This window comes from Triplophysa dalaica, chromosome 1 (genome assembly GCF_015846415.1).
Source record: "Triplophysa dalaica isolate WHDGS20190420 chromosome 1, ASM1584641v1, whole genome shotgun sequence".
NCBI classification, from domain to species: Eukaryota; Metazoa; Chordata; class Actinopteri; order Cypriniformes; family Nemacheilidae; genus Triplophysa; species Triplophysa dalaica.
In genome coordinates, this window is record NC_079542.1 from 24,082,318 (window position 1) to 24,103,330 (window position 21,013).

The following is a 21,013-nucleotide window of genomic DNA, read 5'->3' on the forward strand; positions in this document are numbered from 1 at the left end:
AATTAACGCGTGAGTGCACCGAGCGCATTTCATTGCTTCTTGTTGCTATTAATGGGTATAGAGTTGCATGCGGTTGTGTAGCTAGATGAGTGAGTGCATGTTTCTGCAAGTGTGTGCGACAATAAAAATGCGCAGATAAAGGTTAGAGAAATGTGCTGAATTCATCAAATAAATCAAAAGGAAATATATTGCACAAGCACCATCCATTATCACCACCAGAATTCCGTCTTTTTTCTAAATCAATGATGATGGAGGATATTTTTAGTACAAATAAACTGCCAAAATAAATGCCAAAATTACCCTAATAATATTATCCACTATGTTACCTCACGCTGCCATCTAGTGACAAAAAAAGATGAAGGAAGAAGTCTGGTGCAGAGGTAAATATAGTCAATCTAAAAAGGTTCAAATTCTGCATTTCTTAATCACTCTGAGCCAAATCTCTCTTTTTCCAGGATCAATTTATCAATCCTTTCTAGATTACGTAAACATTATTCTACAGATAGTGATGTATGCATTTAAATTCATCTTTTTTATAAAAGTGGGAGATCCGTGCATATCACAAACTGTAAATGCATATAAATAAAAGCGCTCTTGGGTTGACAACTCATGCTGCTTCAGCTATAAATGTAATTTTCTAGATTCTGCTGCCATCTAGTGGCACAAAAACAAGTGGGCGTATTATTAAATGTCATCTAGAGGTATATACATCTACAGTTCTGGTCTCCATTATGACTTTGTGAACATTGGTCCAATGTGCCGCTACGCTGAAGATCTGCTACCGCCTCTGAATATTATGGCTGGACCCAATGCAGACAAGTGAATATCAAACACAAAGATATAATTCAGGGAAATCAAGGCCTTAAAAGTGATGGTGTAGAAATGCTGAAAAGTTGTGTTGTCCAGGTTGTCCCTCTCTCAAAAGGTGGATCTGAGAAAGCTGCGTTACTAGATCTCACTTGACAACGGCAGTAGACAACCAGCTCATTGAAGCTCAAAAGAGGGTGAGAAGTCTTCCGAAACAATGGCTATAGTGATCCTCGTTTGGTCAGTACAACAGTAAACATATGAAACAATCCTTCTTTATGAACTTTCCTTAAAAAAACTATTGTGGCCATTCCAGTCCAGTGTGTGTTGAATTTCAACAAAATCAAACCTCAGGAGTGACAAAGTCATCCAACAGCAATGTGAAAGATTGACCGCATGACAAGACACATGAAAACTGTCATAAAAATCAAGGTTATCACATAAAATAAAAGTTTTTGAACTTATTCTAAACACAAATATCACTGCTTAAAAGTGAAAATAAACTTATTTTCGTTGTACTATTTGAGGTGTGAAAAAATAGTGATTATCTTTTCTGTTATTTTATTTTCTGTTATTTCTCTTGACAAGATATAGTTTATTTTCTTCAGAATTAAAGTTGTCTTCAAAAAAAAGTAAAAGCAAACAATGTATTGATATTAAATCATTATATAATATATTGTCATGCCATTATTGTTTTAGCTTTGTTTTGTTGGCTGAAATGACTGAATTGTGAAAAGAAGGAAAGTGGGGTTACAGTTTTTTACAATCACTTTGGCACTAATTTTAGAACCCTGACGCCATTTTTCAAAACTCTTTTTGCTTGGATACAATACACATGAAACTAAGATCATTTGTTCATCTAACAAAAATCACCTGTTCAACATGACACAACTTAACATCAAAGTATTACTATTTCAAAATGCAACTCCCACATTACATCTGAGTTGAGTGTGTATTCATTTCATTACAAAGATAAAAACTATCAATTGCTACAACTGCTTAAAATGATAAGTAACTGTTGCATTACTCTTGAAGCAAAGCTTTTATGGAAGTTGATGAACAATTGAGTCCATGTTTAGATTCTGAATGTTTCAGGTTAGATCATTCGACACCAATTACCACAGAATATGACCCAGATGGACTACATTATCTATGGAAGTCATATTTCATTCTTTATCAGATATGGTTTCTATGGTCCCATGTACTTCTTTTACAGAACACATTTTCATATTCAACATAACTGTATGCAAGATGTCACTTTTTCTGTAATTGCATTTGTGGTTTTAATGAGTTACAGCAATGAATACTCATTACTGCTGATTGATTTCACATATTTGTACGCATATATAAGTATGATGAGAGGTATCCTAGTAGCCTACTCAACATAGTGAGGACATGGAGCCAGAAGTGGAAAGTGAAAGGCTAGGATTACATGGTGGTCAAAGGAATAGAAGGGGACAACCACCCCTTTTGAGAGGTGGCCGTGGGCCTCGTCATAGAGGAGGGCTTAGGCCTCACCAGAGAGGTGGCCATGGGCCTCGTTTGAGAGGTGTGGGGGAACGTGGTAGAGGACAAGACCACAGACCTAGACATCGGCAGCAACAGCAAATGGTGTCGAAAGAAATCGGAGCTATGGTTGTCGACTGCATAATAAATAATGGCATGACAATGAGTGCAGCAGCTACAATGTTTCAACCAAACCTCAGAAGATCATCTGTGGCCTCAATCATCAGAACTTTGCGCAATGAAGTCTTCAGAATCCACTAAACTTACACTACTTGAAACTGTTACAGTGAGTAGAGAAATTTCGGCAGCACATCTTGGACAAAAACGATCATCAATGTGGAAGCCATAAATTTGCCGACTATTGCACGGGTGCTGAAAAGCCATCAGGTGTCTTTAAAACAACTATACCATGTGCCTTTTGAAAGAAATGCAGATAGAGTGAAGCAACTGAGGAATGAGTATGTCCAGGTATGATCAATTTGCCGTTTTTTTGGGGGAGAAAAAATCTCTAAACATTCTATGTCATTGTAATCAGTAATTGTTTTTGTCTTTTTAGAGGGTGGTGGAGCTGGATGCTGATGAAAACCATCACAAATTCTTATTTTTGGATGAGGTAGGCTTTAACCTAGCCAAGACAAGGAGAGGTCGGAATTTCGTTGGCCAGCGGGCAACCATCGAAGTACCTGGACAACGTGGAGCCAATATCACCATGTGTGCAGCTATATCAGAAGATGGAGTGGTTGGACGCAGACCTCGTGTTGGGTCATATAATGTAGCTCTCCTCATAGCCTTCCTTGATGAGCTAAATCAGGTCTGTAGAGCTGATGGTGTGACCTACGTAATAGTTTGGGATAATGGTCCAAGCATGGTTTCAGGCCCATCCACAATTTCTCACCCTGTATTTTCCTCCATACTCCCCTTTCCTTAATCCAATTGAGGAGTTTTTCTCCACATGGAGGTGGAAGGTCTATGATAGGCACCCTCACGAACAAGTCACTCTTCTCCAGGCCATGGATGATGCATGCAATGACATCAGAGCAGAACAGTGTCAGGCCTGGATTCACCATGCCAGAAGATTTTTTCCAAGATGTTTAGCGAATGATAACATCCATTGTGATGTAGATGAGAACCTGTGGCCAAATCAACAAGACCGGGTTGATGGAAACGTAGATGCATAGTGCAGAGAGAAACACTTCAGTTTACAGTACACAGTTTTTTTTTTAATCTAAATTGTTCCTTTGGAAAACGTATGTTGTGATTTATTTCATCAATAAATTCCAGATTACAGTATTTCAATGATACCACTGTGTCTGTACTATTCTCTCTAGTCTACAGTAAATTAATGAAACCTGAATCACACATTTTGTAAAACTATATTTAATGATTGTACTAACAAATACACAGTGAAACTATGGGTATCTTGTGTATGGATGATCTTAAGTAATGTTCCTATGCTATTTCATTATAAATTAGTCTTTTGAAACCATGCTTCTGCAAATGCAAGGTCTCTTTAAAGATATGAACGAAATATGCAAAGTTTTCAACACTGAACAGCCTTTTACAAATAATAACTGTTTTGAGTTTTGAAAAATGACATGAAGGTTCTGTTATTAGTGCAAAAACGATTGTAAAAAACTGTAAAATACCCATAAAAGACACAAAGATATGTCTGAATGATGGTTGTTCAGGATTATTAGCATAAACACTGCCAGATGGTTTGATATATAGACAGGTGATGGGTGGAGGAGACCTCATTGTTGTATATAACATGTAATTCCCTTGTGCCTTCCTCCCAGGTTTGGCTCTGTATGAGAAGACTCACAGCAAGGTACTATCTTAGTTCATCCTGAGACAGAAGGAGGAGTTGCAGAGAGAGATGGATGAGCTGCTGGGGAGTTTTGCTGTACCACTTTGATCGCCCCAAAACACCATCACCCTCTAATCACTAACGTAGCTTACACAGGTAGGAAAACACATGCAGATTTTTATGGCAGCTGGTTTCTGAAATTGACCATAATTCATTTCTTTAAGGGGCTAGATGTGATGAAAGACTCTTAAAGCTTGTGGTAATCAAAAACATTAGATAAAGAGTAAAGTGTATGCCACTTATGAGGTTGGAACCTTCAACCTTGCAGATACCAGCTCAGATGTTTTACCGCCATGGTATTTCTGTTCTCATTTGTGATTTGTAACTCTGGCTCTGGAACAGAGTTTACTCTATAGAGGGCTTTTTTAAGTTGACATAAGGAGTGTTTTTATTGATCTGAGAGGGGGAGAAACAGGGCAATAGTTCAACGAGTGACTCATGGTAAAAAGTTTAAAGTAAAATGCTTTTAATTAGGTCACAAGGCAAAAAATATCCATTGTACACTTAAATGTAAATCTGAAACAATTTTGTAGATATCTGATGAATAGACATAAGCATTTGTATCTTTTTCTACATGACTTTATCCCAAAACAGAGTCTGTAATAATAAACTATAGATGTTAGAGTGACAGAACATTCTTAAGTCATTCTTAAAACAACTTTTTTCAATTATTCTGAAGAACACAATCGTGCAAAGACATCGTTTTAAAACATCCACCTTATGTGTCCAAAGAAATCGTACCGTCTAAACCCTTTTGTAAGTCACATCAGAACATTGGTGCTATATTAAATCTTTCAACTAATTTCATCATTCATAATCAGGAAGTCTAAACGCATCTTCCATGACTTTATGTTTTAGACAAAAACTTCTTGCCAGACCGAACAGGTAATTAAAGATAAGTGTTTTTGAAAGTGGCTCTGTGTTGCAACATAAACCAATATTATTTCCACTGTGGGTTTGGCAATGAACTAAACACATCTGGACATTTTCATTCATTTCCTCCTTTTAATATTCGCTTAATAGGACTAGGTGTTATAATCTCACTATTTCAGCACAGTTGAATTGCCCATTAGGACATTTGCCATGCCTTATGCATGACAGGGGGAGCAGTCAAGAATATGAATGTAGGAAAGGAGTTCTGGGATCATCAGGTAGGCATGCATCCTCTGTGTTTGGGGGATAAATTATTATAGAAATACATACTTACCTTCCCTTGCTATTATAAGAGAGACATCTCCTGGATGAAAGATGCCTCTTGGTGAGGTACTGCTGATAACGCCCTTTGTGATTCCCATCTCAGCCTTATTGGGTATCTCGGCCCTTTATAACAAGACACCCTCACCCAAGGAGGCCCACCGCAGGTTGATCTTACCTGGGTGTGTGTCGCATTGTTACAAGGTCATCTGGGAGCCCATGCTGTGTCCATTTGGCAAAAAAAACATTGGCTTCTTCTTTCCACATCACTGGCCAGTTATTGTTTATCCTTCACTGGACCTGTCCTCTGAGTGTGACCTATTTGTCAGCTATGGTGACCTCTGCATTTAACCCATCCAGTGAGTAGTAAACTCAAATACTGCAAGTCGAGAACACAAAAACACCAAAACAGTGGGCTACTATCACTGCAGCGCTGGAGGAGCAAGTGGGGGTAAGGTGCCTTGCTCATTACCCACTGGCCCTGAGAATCGAACCGACAACCTTTTGGTCACGAGTCTGACTCTCTAACGCCGTTGGCTAAGGCTGTTCTAGCCCCACTGGCACCGTTAATGCATGCTCAGTGCCCCAGGTTCCGTATGGCGTAACATTATGACACACAACAACATTTGATTACGTGGTTCTTTGAATACCTTGCTGGGCTTGAGAGGCCGCTCTGGCGCATCTAATTGTTTTCTCTTCCTCTTACCAGTTGTAGCTGTTCCTTTGATGTAGCTTTTCGTCTTGTGGGTGTGGTTGATGCCAAACCAATTCCCCATCTGCCATGTTGAACTTTTCCCACGATGTCCTTATGTCTGAGGGCTGCCTTGAAACTCCTACCGCTGTTTTGGGTTCCAGCCCAGTCTCTACTGTTGGAGCAGCATCTCTTAAACAGGGATCACAGGATTCTTTCAGCATCCTCTCTAACCTTGTTTTGGTGTATTTATATTCCTCCACCAGGCTTGAAATGAGAAGAGACAGAGCTCCATTCCCGTTCAGCCCTATGTTGCTAAGGCATCTTGGTGGCCCAAGCCATATCCTCACTTGTGTACACATCAATCTCTCCAGGTCCTTGGAATGAGACACCGTGAGCTCATACATTGATATTGGCCACCTCATGCATGGCAACAAGGCAAATTGGAAGCACCAGAGTTTCAGTTCAGTTCAGTTTTCTTGAGTCCACTGGCTCACTCTTGCCTGAGTTGTTCTTTCAGGTCTATGGTGTACCACCGCCAAGGCTTTTGATGGCCTTTTCCATGGCCGTTGGTATGGGCTCACACTTTATACAGAACCTGTCATTGGTAAACCAGCCCATGACTATATAAATTCTGTGGGATTTCTGATTAACAACTTCGAAGGCAATTTTCTCAATGTTGTTTGCACCCTCAGATTCTGGAGAATTATATGGTTGTAGATCTACCAGATATTGTCCTAACGTTACCCTAACAACCCATACATCAATACAAAATGCTTCATTATTTTATTATGTTAGCTTTCAGGTGATGTAAAAATCGATTTTTTTTAAATTGACACATAAGACTGGTTTTGTTGTCCAGTGTCACAAATATGGTTGCACAATACACATTTTGCCAAGTGGGCGTTTTTACCCCACTACGCCTAGCCTTTAGAAGACGCTTTACGGTGCATTTAAGATATTCATTTTTGACGTCACATACCATATATAAATAAGGTCATATACCGTTCCCATATCCAAATGCTGTGATTGCATAGTCCACAATCAAATCTAGATGTCCAGACAGCGGATAATTTCCACAATTCGACTCTACGGGCGGATCGTTACCGTACAACCCCGTGTAGACACGCGTAATTATTTTTAAGCGTAGATAGCGGACCGCACTTATCCGAACCGCTGATGGCTCCAATCTCTACCATACACGGTTGATAAGAAAGTTCAAAGCTCAGTATTTTATCAAGTGTACTATATAAAAGTACACATTTGTTCACTGAGTCCTGTCACTATTCAGGTGTTACACTACACGACCATCTGACCGCTCCACGACCGCTCAATTATTTTTATTAGACTACTGTTGGTGGCCGCAGTTGTTATCCGGGTATTTTCGTCTATTCTTTGTGTTTTTGGCTTTTTTTATATAGTGTTTCCCTGATATACTGGACACTCAGTGGACGTACTATTTTTCGCATACTATATATAGTTGAAAACTAGGTATATTCGGACTGTTGCACGATGTCTTGGACATTCGGAGAGCGCGTGCAGCACTTCCTCCAGGTCTTGGTACCTAGGCTGCTTTTGGCACTTTTTAGGATGGTCTCACCCGGGAGATCAGGCAGACCCAAGCGTCTTCCTCTCATTAGAAACCCGCTTCTTACGCTTTCTGCTGCGCAGTTGGCTCAGAAGATACGCCGGAGAGAGGTTTGTTTTTATTTTTGCATTAGCCCTTATATGGTGAGTAATAAACATTAGAAACGCATGTGTTGAGGGATGACAGTGATTGAGATGACGTCATGTCTAACAGCTTGTTTTCTGTTTATGTACTATAATTTATGTGTTGAATGCGTTGGTTTTGCACATACATATTTTGTCTTTTAGATATCTTGAGATTTATCTTTAAAATGATTTACGTGTCAGCGTTATCTTGAATATGTGTTGTTTTGGCTCCGCAGGGTAACGTTTGGCTAATTTCTTCTTTCACTCGGACACCTTTTCAATAGAAAATCTCTAGCACTTTACACATAAGGTCTGATTAACATTTGTTAATGCGTGCATGATCATAAGTGTAACTTTCTTACAGTAAACAACAACATATTTTTAAAAGCATTTATTTAATGCATCTTTTATAAGGTTTGTATATGTTAGTTTGAATGACAGTATAACCAAATAACTAATGTAATAACCAAATTAAACCTTACGCAAAGTGTCACAGCAAAGCATCCATATCTTCTCCTAAACATACATATTAAATAACATAATTGAACATAAAAATGCATGTACATTACATAAAAAGAACAAACCATTAGTTCCAGTCATGACAATCATGTCAACGATTATATAGTTTATGTGGTTTTCTTGGTCTTTTGAATTACTGAACATCTCTCATTTGTACATTTAGGTTACTAGTGTGGAGGTTGTTCAGGCATACATTGACAGAATACAGGAAGTAAACCCACTTCTCAATGCTATAGTCAAAGACAGGTGAGCTCTCCACTTCACTGCATTTACAATCATCTAACTTAAGAACACTACTATACATTTTTTTTCTCTCTCTCAGGTTCTCATCAGCCCTTTTGGAAGCTGCTCAGGCAGATAAAAAAATAGAGGAGAAAGGAGGAGAGGATGTTCTGAAACATCAGTTTCCACTGCTGGGTGTTCCCATAACTGTCAAAGAGTCTTTTTCACTTCAGGGTACACAACGCTTAATGCATTCTGGTCTCTTTCAAAAACAGCCATCTATCCGTCTTGTTCTAGTGCACACTTTGTTTGATTTGTAAGGACTGAGTTCTTAGGTAGATTTATATCTAGAAATCCCTGCATGTAGGTCCAGAATTAAGTTGTGCTTTATTCCTAACAGACAAAAGTAGATGTTGATCGATCTGTCTCTCATTTGCTCCCAGGTATGCCCAATGCTGCCGGGTTGATATCCAGGGCTAACACCATTTCAAGTGTGGATGCTCCTGTTGTGGGCTTGTTAAAGCGAGCTGGAGCAATTCCTATAGGTGTCACAAACACCAGTGAGCTCTGCATGTGGCTGGAGTCCAACAACCACCTCTATGGAATCACCAACAACCCTTATAATCTAGAAAGGATAGCTGGAGGAAGTTCAGGTCTTGTATCACTGTGTTATTCTGTTCTATACTGTTTTGATTTTTTCTTTTTAAGATGCATCCTATTAAGGGAGACTATAGTATTAAAATGCATCCTCTCTTCTGTAGGTGGAGAGGGTAGTATCATAGGTGGTGGTGCATCTGTAATAGGCCTCGGCTCTGATATTGGTGGAAGTATCCGCCTTCCGTCGTTTTTCAATGGGATTTTTGGCCACAAAGGCACAAGAGGTCTGTGGGACAATAAAAGCAAACACAGCCTTCTTCTGTTATTTTGAAAAGTATGAGATTTGTATGTCATAGGACAAGAAAATGACGTTTTTATCGATTTCAGGTGTTGTGTCAAATGATGGTCAGATGCCCGAATTTTCTGGTCTCCATGACGACTTCGTGAGCACTGGTCCAATGTGTCGCTACGCTGAAGATCTGCTACCGCTTATGAAGATTATGGCTGGACCCAATGCAGACAAGTGCATATCAAACACAAAGATATAATTCAGGGAAATCAAAGCATTTAACAGTGAAGGTGTAGAAATGCCGACAAGTATTCATTTTTTTTCAGGTTGTCCCTCTCTCAAAAGGTGGATCTGAGAAAGTTGCGTTACTTCACCGTAGTAGATGATGGTGGATCTCACTTGACAACGGCAGTAGACAACCAGCTCATTGAAGCTCAAAAGAGGGTGAGAAGTCTTCCGAAACAATGGCTATAGTGATCCTCGTTTGGTCAGTACAACAGTAAACATATGAAACAATCCTTCTTTATGAACTTTCCTTAAAAAAACTGTTATACAGCCACAAATAAAATTACACGACCATTAACATTTTCATTTAATCAGCATGTCTAGATGTATTGTGGTCATTCCAGTCCAGTGTCTGTTGAATTTGAACAAAATCAAACCTCAGGAGTGACAAAGTCATCCAACAGCAATGTGAAAGATTGACTGCATGACAAGACACATGAAAACTGTCATAAAAATCAAGGTTATCACATAAAATAAAAGTTTTTGAACTTATTCTAAACACAAATATCACTGCTTAAAAGTGAACATGAACTTATTTTCTTTGTACTATTTGAGGTCTGTAAAAATACAGAGAATCTTTTCTTTCAAATCGTTTGTTTCTCCAGTTTTCTTTTTTCTATTTGGAAGAATCCAAATAATTAGTAGTTCAAAGAAGGATACAAATTATTCTTTTACCCATACACATTCAATCAAATTCAGAAAAACAGAAAATAGTCTATGAAATGGTCTATGAAATGAATTTTTTCTGTGGCAGTATATATTGAACTGCAGATAAGTTGTTGTTTTACAGGTGGTTGCTAGTTTTGAGGCTGATCTAGGAGTTACTGTGAAGCAAGTTAGTTTTCCACAGCTCAAATACGCTTTTCAGATCTGGGACACTTTCTTGGCCCTGCCTGACAAAGATGGCAAAGTATAGTTTATTTTCTTCAAACTTAATTAATTGCTGTCATCAGAAGATTTGAACAACAGCATCTGGTTTTGTCAACAAAACTAAGTTTGATTGTTTGTGTGTGTGTGTATTCTAGCCTTGCACACCTTTTGTTGAGCTAATGGCTGAAGGACGATCTGTTTGGCTCGTATGGGAGGTGATAAAGAGAATTTTTGGAAGATCTGAACATACAGTGGCTGCAATTGGTAATGCAACCCTTCTAACACTAAAATACCCATAAAAGATACAAAGATATGTCTGAATGATGTTTGTTCAGGATTATTAGCATAAACACTGCCAGATGGTTTGATATATAGACAGGTGATGGGTGGAGGAGACCCCATTGTTGTATATAACATGTAATTCCCTTGTGCCTTCCTCCCAGGTTTGGCTCTGTATGAGAAGACTCACAGCAAGGTACCATCTCAGTTCATCCTGAGACAGAAGGAGGAGTTGCAGAGAGAGATGGATGAGCTGCTGGGGACAGATGGAGTTCTGCTCTACCCCTCTCATCCTTTTATCGCCCCCAAACACCATCACCCTCTATTCATACCATCTAATGTAGCTTACACAGGTAGGAAAGGAAAACACATGCTGACTTTATGGTTGATAAGCAGTGCGTTTCTGAAATTGACTATAATTGGTTTCATTAATGGGCTAGATGTGCTGAAAGACTCTTTATCTAATGTTGTGAGGTTTGAACCTTCAGCCTTATAGATACCAGCTCAGATGATTTACCACCATGCTATTTCGGTTCTCATTAGTGATTTGTAGCTTGGGCACTGGAACAGAGTTTACTCTATAGAGGGCTTTCATTCGTTGACATAAGGAGTGTTTTTATTGATCTGAGAGGGGTAGAAACTGTGTTATAGTTCAGCGAATGATTCATGGTAAAAAGTTTAAAGTAAAATACTTTTAATCAGGTCACAAGGCACAAATTATCATTGTAAAAGACCATTACATTTTCTGTTACGAATCATAGGAATTATGAACATCTTGGGGCTACCAGTGACCCAGTGTCCACTAGGGCTGAGTAAAGAGCAATTACCCCTGGGGGTGCAGGTGGTGGCGGGGAAGTTTCAAGACCGTCTGACGATGGCTGTGGCGCTTTATCTGGAGAAGACTTTCGGAGGCTGGAGAGATCCTGGAGTGTCAGATGATTGAATCTCTCTGAATGGTTATATCTAAGCATGATGTTGCAAACCTGAACAGTACTGTTTTAACTTACGTGAGGTAAATGAGCTGTTTGAAAAGCTTCTGTCTTGGCTACAGTTATAATTCCAAGCTGTTATATTTTGGAGAAGTGAGATTTTGTTTTATTTGTGAAATTTTTAACCTTCTTCTGTAGTAATGTACAATTAAATGTAATTCTAAAACAATTATGTAGATGACTCATGAATGGACATAACCATTTGTATCTTTTTCTGCGTGATTTTATCCTATAAACAGAGACTGTAATAATAAACCATAAAGTTGTGTTGAATGTTGTCTACATCGGACGTGACAGGCCCGACGCGTCACAACAAAAGACATTAGAGCCCATTATAATTTCAAATATTGTCCACACTGGATGCTGCGCAGCGAGAGGTGACAAACCCATTAAGAACAAGCAGGTTGTCATGTCACATCGTCCCTGTCGTGTCCGGTGTAGAAACGGTGTTAGAGTGAAACAGAACAAGTAATTCTTAAAAGCTGAAATCAATACCACATGAGAAGAACTACTTTTTAAATTATTCTGAAGAACACAATCATGCAAAGACATCATTTTAAAACATACACCTTATGTGTCCAAAGAAATCGTACCATCTAATCACTGTGAGTCACATCAGAACATTGGTGCTACTTTCAACTAATTTCAACATTTGTTTATAATCAGGAATTCCTACAGCATATCCATGACTTTATGTTTGAGACAAAAAGGTCAAATTAATTTACTTCATGCCAGAACAAAGAGGTAATTAAAGATAAGTGTTTTGAAAATGTTTCTCTGTTGCAACAAACCAATATTATTTTCACTGTGGGTTTGGCAATGAATTAAACACATCTGGACACTTTCTTTTATTTTTCCTCTTTTTAAAAAGTAATATTCTTAACATTTTGAACACAAAATAACCAGTTTTACACTTCTCTTTTTTGTTTGTTTTCTTTTTTCTGCCCTTTGGTCAAGAAGGAACTTTTTCCTAACATATTCACTTTGAAAATGGATGCTTTTTTAATTTGTGGGACACGGTTATAGCATGTTTGTACCCTTTTAAGATCTTGTAATCACGTGTCAATAAAAACTAACAACCCCTGCCTCAATTTTGCAACATTTCCCTGACACTAGGAATCCGAAACGAGAAACAGTACAAATGTTAACAAAAAGATAAAGAAAACAACTGTCTAATAAGAGGGTCCCTGTCTTTGGCAATGCAGGAACAAACAGAATGTGAGGTCATTGAAGCGGGAAGTCCTGCACCTGTCGGAAACCAATATCCAAAAATTCTCCCACTACAATTCCCAATACCTAAGAATTTGGCCCCTATATACATGTACAGTCCAGCATGTGTACATGGTACTTGTGTTTATAAAGAAGTCCTCCTCAGATGATGATTAAGAGGAGCGTGTGAATGTATACATATGTGTCTATGTAAACGCACCGAGCAGGTGTGTGTGTGTGTTTGTGTGTAAGTTTGTTAACCCAGTCCTCCTCAGGAGACGTTGGTAATGGGTTTGTATTTCTTGAGGCGGGTCCATTGCCCGGTAGAGTAGTTCATTTCAAACACTGTGTCCACCAGCATGGTGGTGCTGCCGGTTCCATCGGCTTTGGGTAGAATCTCTGTGTGTTCGCTCAGTTTGATCTGAATGATGTCACCCTGCTCTGGACAGGGGTTCTCTGTTGGACCAGACAAACATTAAGACATTACAAACTGAGTTTGAGGAACGTAAGAATGTTATGAGAATATATATAATAAGATCAGAATACCTCGCGATCCTGCCATGAAGCCCAGGATAAGGGCTTTTTCTGGCCTTGTGACTTTGTTTGCGGTCTTGAACATTTCCTGGGCGGCATACATTTGTTCTCTCTGTGGGTAGGCAAGCAATGTGAGATGACAATTTTAACAAACTGTACATTATGCAACCAATGTATGATAGTATGAATGAATTAAAGATGTTCTCACCGTGAGCGACAGGTTCTTTTTGGGTTGGGTCTGTGGAGGCGCTGGTGTGGGTGCGGTGGTGGGTGACTGCGTGGGCATGTCTTGTTGTGCGGCTGTTGCAGCAGAGGGCGGGGCATTGTTGGTGGGGGTGCTGGTTGGCGTGGTGGGTGAAGTAGGGGCGGTGGGACTGGCAGTGCTGGCGTTATACATGGGCGGCCGCTGTTTAAACTGATTAGGTAGTGAAGCAGGAGCAGCACTGGGTGTGGACAACTCTTCGGACTGCCGGTTTGTAGTTTCGCGCCCTGAACCACCAGCATTCGCTGCTGAAAAAATGTGACTTAAGAACTCTTTGAAGGAAACACATAATCTACATATTTTGGGTTTTTTCCTTAATCATAATAGTCACATCTGTTTTGACAAATTATTAGATAATCTAATGTAATCCGCAAATGCTCACCTGGCTGTGTCTCTGAGGTGGGAATATACGACGAGGTGGGAACCATACTGGGGGTGGCGGGAAGGTAGCTGGTTGATGGCATGGCACTCTCGCTGTTTAGTGCCCCCAGTTTCTGTCAATGTAAATGAAGAAAAGGACAATGAGAGATTGTTCTGTTCCAAGCGTTTAACAACCCCACAATCAAAACAGCCGGCAGGAGATTTCTGTGAATACCTGTGTGGATACCAAGCCAGCAGCATAGTCTGGTGTTGCATTCTCGACCACAGCCTCTTCTTTGGCAGCCTTCTCTCCAGCTTCTGTGTCTGAATGAGATAAAAAACAATACATAAAAACTACAAACCCCAGAATCATTCTTGATCAGGTCAGGTTTACCGTAAGGTGCAGAAACCACACTTTTGAATTGTTTTCCTGAACTTACCCACAGTCTTTCTTCTCCTCTTGGCTTCTCTGCCAGCTCCTACCATATCCAACTCAGATATATCCAACAGCTGCAAGTATATGCACACAATTACAAAATGTGACAATGGAAACCAGTTTGTAGAGGCCCAAACAATATCCAATTTGCGATTCACTCCATAATGTAACTGTTAGCTGGAAAAGTGAGCTGATTTTCAGTGAATCTGTAACAGCGTCTCATATCACCCGTATTCTCAATAACCAAATTATTTCCCCTGCAGGATGTTTACCTTGACTCCTCTCTCCTTGCGCAGGGGCGTACGTGCAGGGGCGATAGGAGTTCTGTTGCTGGGAGGGCTAAACATACTTGGGGTAGTAGGGCTGCGGAATGGTGCTTTGGGAATTCCCTTCAGTGGTGCTGTGAGAGCAGACAGAGGGATTAATATCACTTTTGTGTGTTGCTTTGTTACAATAGACAGAAACGAGGAAACATTTAAGGGAAGGTCAGATGAGTCTTACTCGTGGTGTCAATCTTTTTTACCAGCCCTCTTCCTTTGGAGTGGAACGGCACTCCTGCTGTCTTCTTCAATTGCTGGGCCGTCTCTGTGGCTTTAGAGCAAATTAAAAACCAACATGAATATGACCACACATAATATGAATTGTCAAATTAAACGAATAGGACTACTTAAACATACATTTCTGCAACAGTTCAGCTCTGAGCGTAGCACTCTTGGGTTTCCTCTTCAGCTGGAAATGCTTAATTGGTGGAGTGAGCGGCCCCACCAGTGTAGTCAAAGCACTTTTATTCAGATACTGACACTCCAGAGGCAACATGGCTGACGCTTCACATTCATTTACTGAATGAAGAGAGAAAAGCACTTAAGTTCACATTTTTATGATTCAACAAGTGCTTATGTGTAGACCTTTTAATTGTAAATCTGGCAATAATATAACATTGTAAATCAAAAATTGCAACAATAAACTCAACATTTCCAATGCTGTATTTGTGAAAATATGAAAATAGACATGCAAAACCCAAAATTTCACTAATATTGGGTTCTTTCATGTTGAAATCATAAACAGGCTTCACAGTTGCCACAGTTCCTAGTGCCTGTGTGCATGAATGGCGAGTTCAATTCAGTCTTGTCCAGCCCACAGAATCAAATAAATACTACTAGATAAAGCATTACAACAGAAACAACGATCATAACGTGACGACAAGTCTATATTAGGATGAATGCAGATTTTAAACACCAGTAAAGATGCAATGTATAAATGTCAGACTTAAAAGCTAGCTGAACAACAACACAAGACCTTCTCAAAGCACTCCAATCCACTCATGTCTGACCTTTCTCACGTAACTCTCCAAGTATGTCCTGTACGTTAGGGTTCTGCTCTTCCAGCTCCAGGTTTAGTGAGCCTGTCTCTGGAAAGGATTTCAGGATATCGGCCACCATTAAAACCCATGGCTCAGAATCCACTGTGGCCAGCTGAATGATCTCTGACAAAGCCTCCTTCATCTAGAATGAGAGAACAGAGAGTGAGGTCCATTTAATCAATCACTTAAATGAATTTGTTACCACCGCTGTTGGGTTTCCCTATAGTTGTGATTGGATCATACTGCCATTGTTTACATTACTGCTACTGTATTTGCTTTGGCATTGCAATTAAGCCAGACATAGTTTTCTATGTTTCTTTTTAAATACTTATATTCAAAATAAATACTATTAAGTTATTCTGTCTTACAGCAAAAGTGCAATGCTATCATAAAAAGTAGTTTTTGTTATTACTATAAAATGTGATAATGATTTAATCAATTATCATTTATGGATCTTCAAAGTGTATCATCTTTCTTTCCTTTTTATGACATCCGAGGTTATACAGTCACAATTTTGCACAATGACAATAGTATGTTGCTGGAACATGTGACCCCGGATCACAAAACAAGTGTTTAGGAGCACAGAAACATTTTTAGTAAAAGCCAAAAATACATTGTATGGGTCAAAATTATAGATTTTTATTTTATGCCAAAAATGCTTAGGATATTAAGTAAAGATCATGTTCCGTAAAGCTATTTTGTACATTTCCTACCCATAATGTATAAAAACTTTATTTTTGTGAGTGCCGAGAGTGAGACTGAGAGTGCCTGCTACAGCACCTCTGATTAACAACTTCAAAGGTAATTTTCTCAATATTTAGATTAAGGCACCCTCAAATTCCAGAGATTTAAACTGTTGTATCTCTGCCAGATAATGCCCTAACCTAACAACCCATACATCAATAAAAAGCTTTATTTTTTAATTATATAAGCTTTCAGGTGATGTAAAAATCTCAATTTCTTAAAATTTACCAATAAGGCTAGTTTTGTTGTACAGGGTCACAAATATGGTTGCACGATGCACATTTTGCAAAGGGGGGCGTTTTATCCCACTATGCCAACATGTATTCATTTAACGTTACCAGACGCTTTGCGGTGCATTTTAAATATTCACTTTTGATCAGTATTACATGCCAATAACGCTCTCTCTCCACCAAAGTTAAACGTATGCCTAAAGAAAGCAGCATCTTAAAGGAAACACACAAACATGCTAGCGAGTTAGCGCGACTGAAGTTATGCTTAGAAAGTTTACACGATCCAGGCAGCAGCTTGCAGCCATGTAAGCTACAGGGGTCTCGTGGTGGAAGCCACGTTATTATACTTTACATCCAACATATAGGTGTCAGTAACACAGAACACAAATATTACCAATAATTAACACGTCATTCCTATAAAACATGGCACGCTCGTGAGTGAAGACAGTGTGTGCAGCAGGTCAGAGTGAGTCCTGCAGTCGCACCTCATCCACGGTCCTGCGCGGGAGGTGCAGCATCCCAAGCAAAAGTTTCAGCTTCACCGGAGGTGAAAGGGTGGAAAAACACAGGCGTATGTTGTCGATGACTGACACTGTTAGTAGGGAGGCGATGCTCAAAGGTGTCCACAGCTCGTCTGTCGATCCAAGTTTGTTGTGGAGCCACAGGCCGGTGTCGCTCTCCCTCATCGACGCCATCTTGGAAAAAGACGAATACTGAGATCGGGCATTTTAAAAGGCTACCTAAGAAAACACACACAAGCAGAAGGACCCATGCGATCATGACTAAATTGTAGCGATTGAAACCATTTAAAATGGAAACAGTATGTCTTTTTTCTTGTGAATGTTATTTAAAACATATTTTTTTTCACTAATTGATGTCGTTTATTCTGTTTCATGGTCACTTTAAGACCCCTTACAGTGATATATGGTTTTTATTGGCACAGTAAATAACAAAGCACGAATTCATGCCATATGCATTTTAATAAACAATGCGCTCAGTCAAATACAATATCTGATTAAACGTCATCACGTCATAAAATAAGTAATGTGAACGTACTTTCGAGACATTAACGTTAGCCAAGCACGCTCTGGGCTGGTCAAAGCGGTTTGAACGTTAAAACCCATGTGACCGTCAGTCAGCAGCCAATCAGAACAAAAGGAATAAACTGAGCATTAGGAACCTCTGGGCTCCATCCTACGGTGTTCCGCGAAGGACAAAATAAATCGCTTCTCAACGCTTCTGTGCCCTGAATACGACGGCGGTGGTTTGACTAACGTTACTGTCTGGTTTTGTCTGAGACTACAGGTAATGCACGTCTGCTCTATTCCAGTCTTTAAAACACATTCATGTTTTATTCTGTAAACTGGCAAAATTAAGCAAAAAAGATTGCTTGCCAGTCCAGCAATTGCGCTTTTTGTGGGGTTATTTGTCTTTAATAAGTCGATTTAAACAAACGCGCCTAAACGATTACATGTGGATGTTAAACATGTTGTTTGTAGGTTTTATTTTTTCCTTTATTTGTAGCGTAAGTGTTTGTGTTGTAATATTGCAGAGATTGTCGCCTCGTTTGTTCAGTGATGCTGCCCGACAGAATGAGGCCAAGCGCTGCTGTAGCGACAGTGATGCTGCTGATGCTGCTCCAGATCGTCTGTATCAAACCCACTAATGCCGAGGAGCCAGGAACAGTCATCCCCGCTGAGAGTAAGACACGATGACCTCTGTATCCATATGCGTTTATAGACAACGTATCGTATCGAATTTATAATAATGTTTATAATAGATGTTACGCTTGTTGTTACGCTGTTAGAGGGACAGTTCACCCCAAAATTTAAATTCTGTCATCATTTAATCACCCTCAGATTGTTCCAAACCTGTAAACATTTATTTGACCTGCTGAACACAAAGGAAGATATTTGCAGTCAGTAATTAAACATATCTTATCCCCCATTGACTCCCATAGTATTCATTTTCCCTACTATGGCAGTAAACTGGGAATAAGATCTGTTTGGTTACTGACATTCTTCCAAATATCTTCTTTTGTGTTCAGCAATTTCTACAGGTTTGGAACAACCTGAGGGTGAGTAAATGATTGGTGAATGTTACCCCTTAATGTAACTTGAGTAACACAATGGGCTCGAGATATGCACCTGCATCACATCCTGAACTAATTTCTCTGTTGTTTAACAGGCCGACCATGTGTTGACTGTCATGCGTTTGAGTTCATGCAAAGAGCCCTACAAGATCTGAAGAAAACAGCTTTTAACCTCGATTCACGGGTAAGACTGAAATGGGAACATTTTGAATCATGAGGCATGTAACCATTAAATGTCTTTAAAGTTCTGTAATTACAATATCAATGTGTGAAACACGTTACTCATTATGGTTATTGTTTGCAATAAGTGCTGTTAAGAACAAACTGTTGATATTTTGCAGAGAGCTCTACTGTGGGTCTTAACTTTATCTGTGCTTTACCTGCCATTTGTTTTTCAGACAGAGAGTTTGGTATTGAGGGCTGAGAGGAGGGCCTTGTGTGACTGCATGCCTACCAGTAGCCTGCGCTGAAAGGCCGGACATAAACACCCCACAAAGATTTAGAAATCCTTATATACTTGTAGGATACTACCTGCTCTTATGGCCATACACACACTCTCAGTCTCCCTCTCAAACAAACATGCACAAGAGCATTCATGGATACATGTTTACTTTTTCACCATATCATGTGCTTATAACATTATAAATAGACATTCCTAATTAATTAACTCTACACAAATAAATGAAAGTTAAAAATGCCAACGTTAAACAACACATTCATATTAGGGAAGTGGCTCTTATACACTTGCATTATGTTGCAGTTACAAATATTGCATAAGTGTATAAAGAGGGGTCAGTGTTTCATCTCTAGGCACATTGCAGTGGAAAATATAGGCCTACTGCAAAGTTTAAAAACATTATTATTTATCATTATGATTATTTGCACGTTCGACAGTTAAACCATTATTTTGCTTTTCTCTGTTTAGAACAGAAAAAATATATATGATTACAGTCAGACAAAATAGCATATTTCTTATTCTCATATTTATATTCATTAAGATATATATATATATATATATATATATAACAAGTGTAGTCTTATTAAATGTAGAACTTCAGTTGACATTAGAGAGTTTGCTAATCATAGATGTATGGTTAGATACAACTGCATGAAAAGTTATAGCCTGGCATTTTATATGCAGAGATTTAGAAAGGAAAAATATCTTCACAAAATAAGTTATGAGGGACTTATAAAAGAAGGGATAATAGATTAGTTTGCTCCAAAAGATGTAAATTCACGTCTGTAACGGTGTCTTTTTGTGTGTACAACAGTTATTTCATGACATCATATTTGTAACAAAGAAATTAAAGTGATAGAGAACATAATTAATGCATTTTTTTTTAATTAACTTCACATTTTGATACTTAAACTACTAACATGTTGTATAAAGGGCAGCTATAAATGATCATATGTCTTCTGTTGCTTATACAGGAAACACAGTTAATATATTAATGTCATGTTTTATCAAGCTTATGTAAATGAGTTGTGCAAACCAAAGTCTGTGTTTCTACTTGTTCACTCTTGTGTATTTGTGACAAACACCATATATGTTAATTGGTTATATTATGTGAAATATAGAAATAGAAATATAACTTGGCTCACAAAAATGATACACTCTTGCTCATACTATTTATTGGTTTTGACAGGGGCTGATGACATCCAATTTTAAAACATTGTAATGTTTCTCTTTTTATGAAAGTCCTCTTTTCTGTTTAATACTGTTGGTAATTATCTGGTTTTGCTCAAACCAACCTATTATAAGAACACTATTAGTCCCAGTCTTGACTTGTTCAATGTACTCCCGCTAAGTGATTTACAGTTCTGCTTCTAAATGACTCTTCAAGCAGAATGCACCATCTTGCTTTAACATCAACTGACCAGATGGGGGAGCAAAGATATAAAGGTTTAATATAACTGTCGCAGCAATGCAGCACTTCCCTTTGGGGTGTGAAAACAGC

At 38.9% G+C, this 21,013-nt stretch overlaps 3 protein-coding genes across 6 annotated transcripts; 2 read left to right on the forward strand and 1 right to left on the reverse strand.

Annotated features, from left to right (window-relative positions):
• The first annotated feature begins 7,198 nt into the window (after window positions 1-7,198).
• faah2b (fatty acid amide hydrolase 2b) lies at window positions 7,199-11,997 on the forward strand. Its single transcript, XM_056748608.1, has 11 exons — window positions 7,199-7,763; window positions 8,461-8,543; window positions 8,620-8,753; window positions 8,963-9,172; window positions 9,281-9,400; window positions 9,504-9,639; window positions 9,732-9,849; window positions 10,481-10,600; window positions 10,716-10,824; window positions 11,004-11,192; window positions 11,601-11,997. Exons 1-11 carry the CDS (start codon window positions 7,578-7,580, stop codon window positions 11,780-11,782), a joined length of 1,587 nt encoding a protein of 528 aa, XP_056604586.1. The 5' UTR covers window positions 7,199-7,577; the 3' UTR covers window positions 11,783-11,997.
• Window positions 11,998-12,661: 664 nt separating this feature from the next.
• On the reverse strand, window positions 12,662-18,124 carry nelfa (negative elongation factor complex member A). 3 transcript variants are annotated; one of them, XM_056748588.1, is made up of 12 exons: window positions 18,020-18,124; window positions 17,449-17,658; window positions 15,960-16,131; window positions 15,307-15,468; window positions 15,131-15,220; window positions 14,902-15,029; window positions 14,634-14,703; window positions 14,429-14,517; window positions 14,216-14,327; window positions 13,780-14,081; window positions 13,584-13,683; window positions 12,662-13,493 (listed from the first exon to the last, which is right to left on the reverse strand). In XM_056748588.1, the coding sequence occupies exons 2-12, from the start codon at window positions 17,656-17,658 to the stop codon at window positions 13,309-13,311; spliced, it is 1,620 nt and encodes a 539-aa protein (XP_056604566.1). In that variant the 5' UTR covers window positions 18,020-18,124; the 3' UTR covers window positions 12,662-13,308. The 3 variants fall into 3 exon arrangements, with proteins under 3 accessions (XP_056604566.1, XP_056604575.1, XP_056604557.1); XM_056748597.1 differs by having other exon boundaries at window positions 13,780-14,078; window positions 17,449-17,703; window positions 18,020-18,103; XM_056748579.1 differs by having other exon boundaries at window positions 17,449-17,703; window positions 18,020-18,103.
• Window positions 18,124-20,665, forward strand: c1h4orf48 (chromosome 1 C4orf48 homolog). 2 transcript variants are annotated; one of them, XM_056748621.1, is made up of 4 exons: window positions 18,124-18,268; window positions 18,516-18,664; window positions 19,151-19,239; window positions 19,454-20,665. In XM_056748621.1, exons 2-4 carry the CDS (start codon window positions 18,541-18,543, stop codon window positions 19,523-19,525), a joined length of 285 nt encoding a protein of 94 aa, XP_056604599.1. In that variant the 5' UTR covers window positions 18,124-18,268; window positions 18,516-18,540; the 3' UTR covers window positions 19,526-20,665. The 2 variants fall into 2 exon arrangements, with proteins under 2 accessions (XP_056604599.1, XP_056604609.1); XM_056748631.1 differs by having other exon boundaries at window positions 18,181-18,268; window positions 18,539-18,664.
• The last annotated feature ends 348 nt before the right edge of the window (window positions 20,666-21,013 follow it).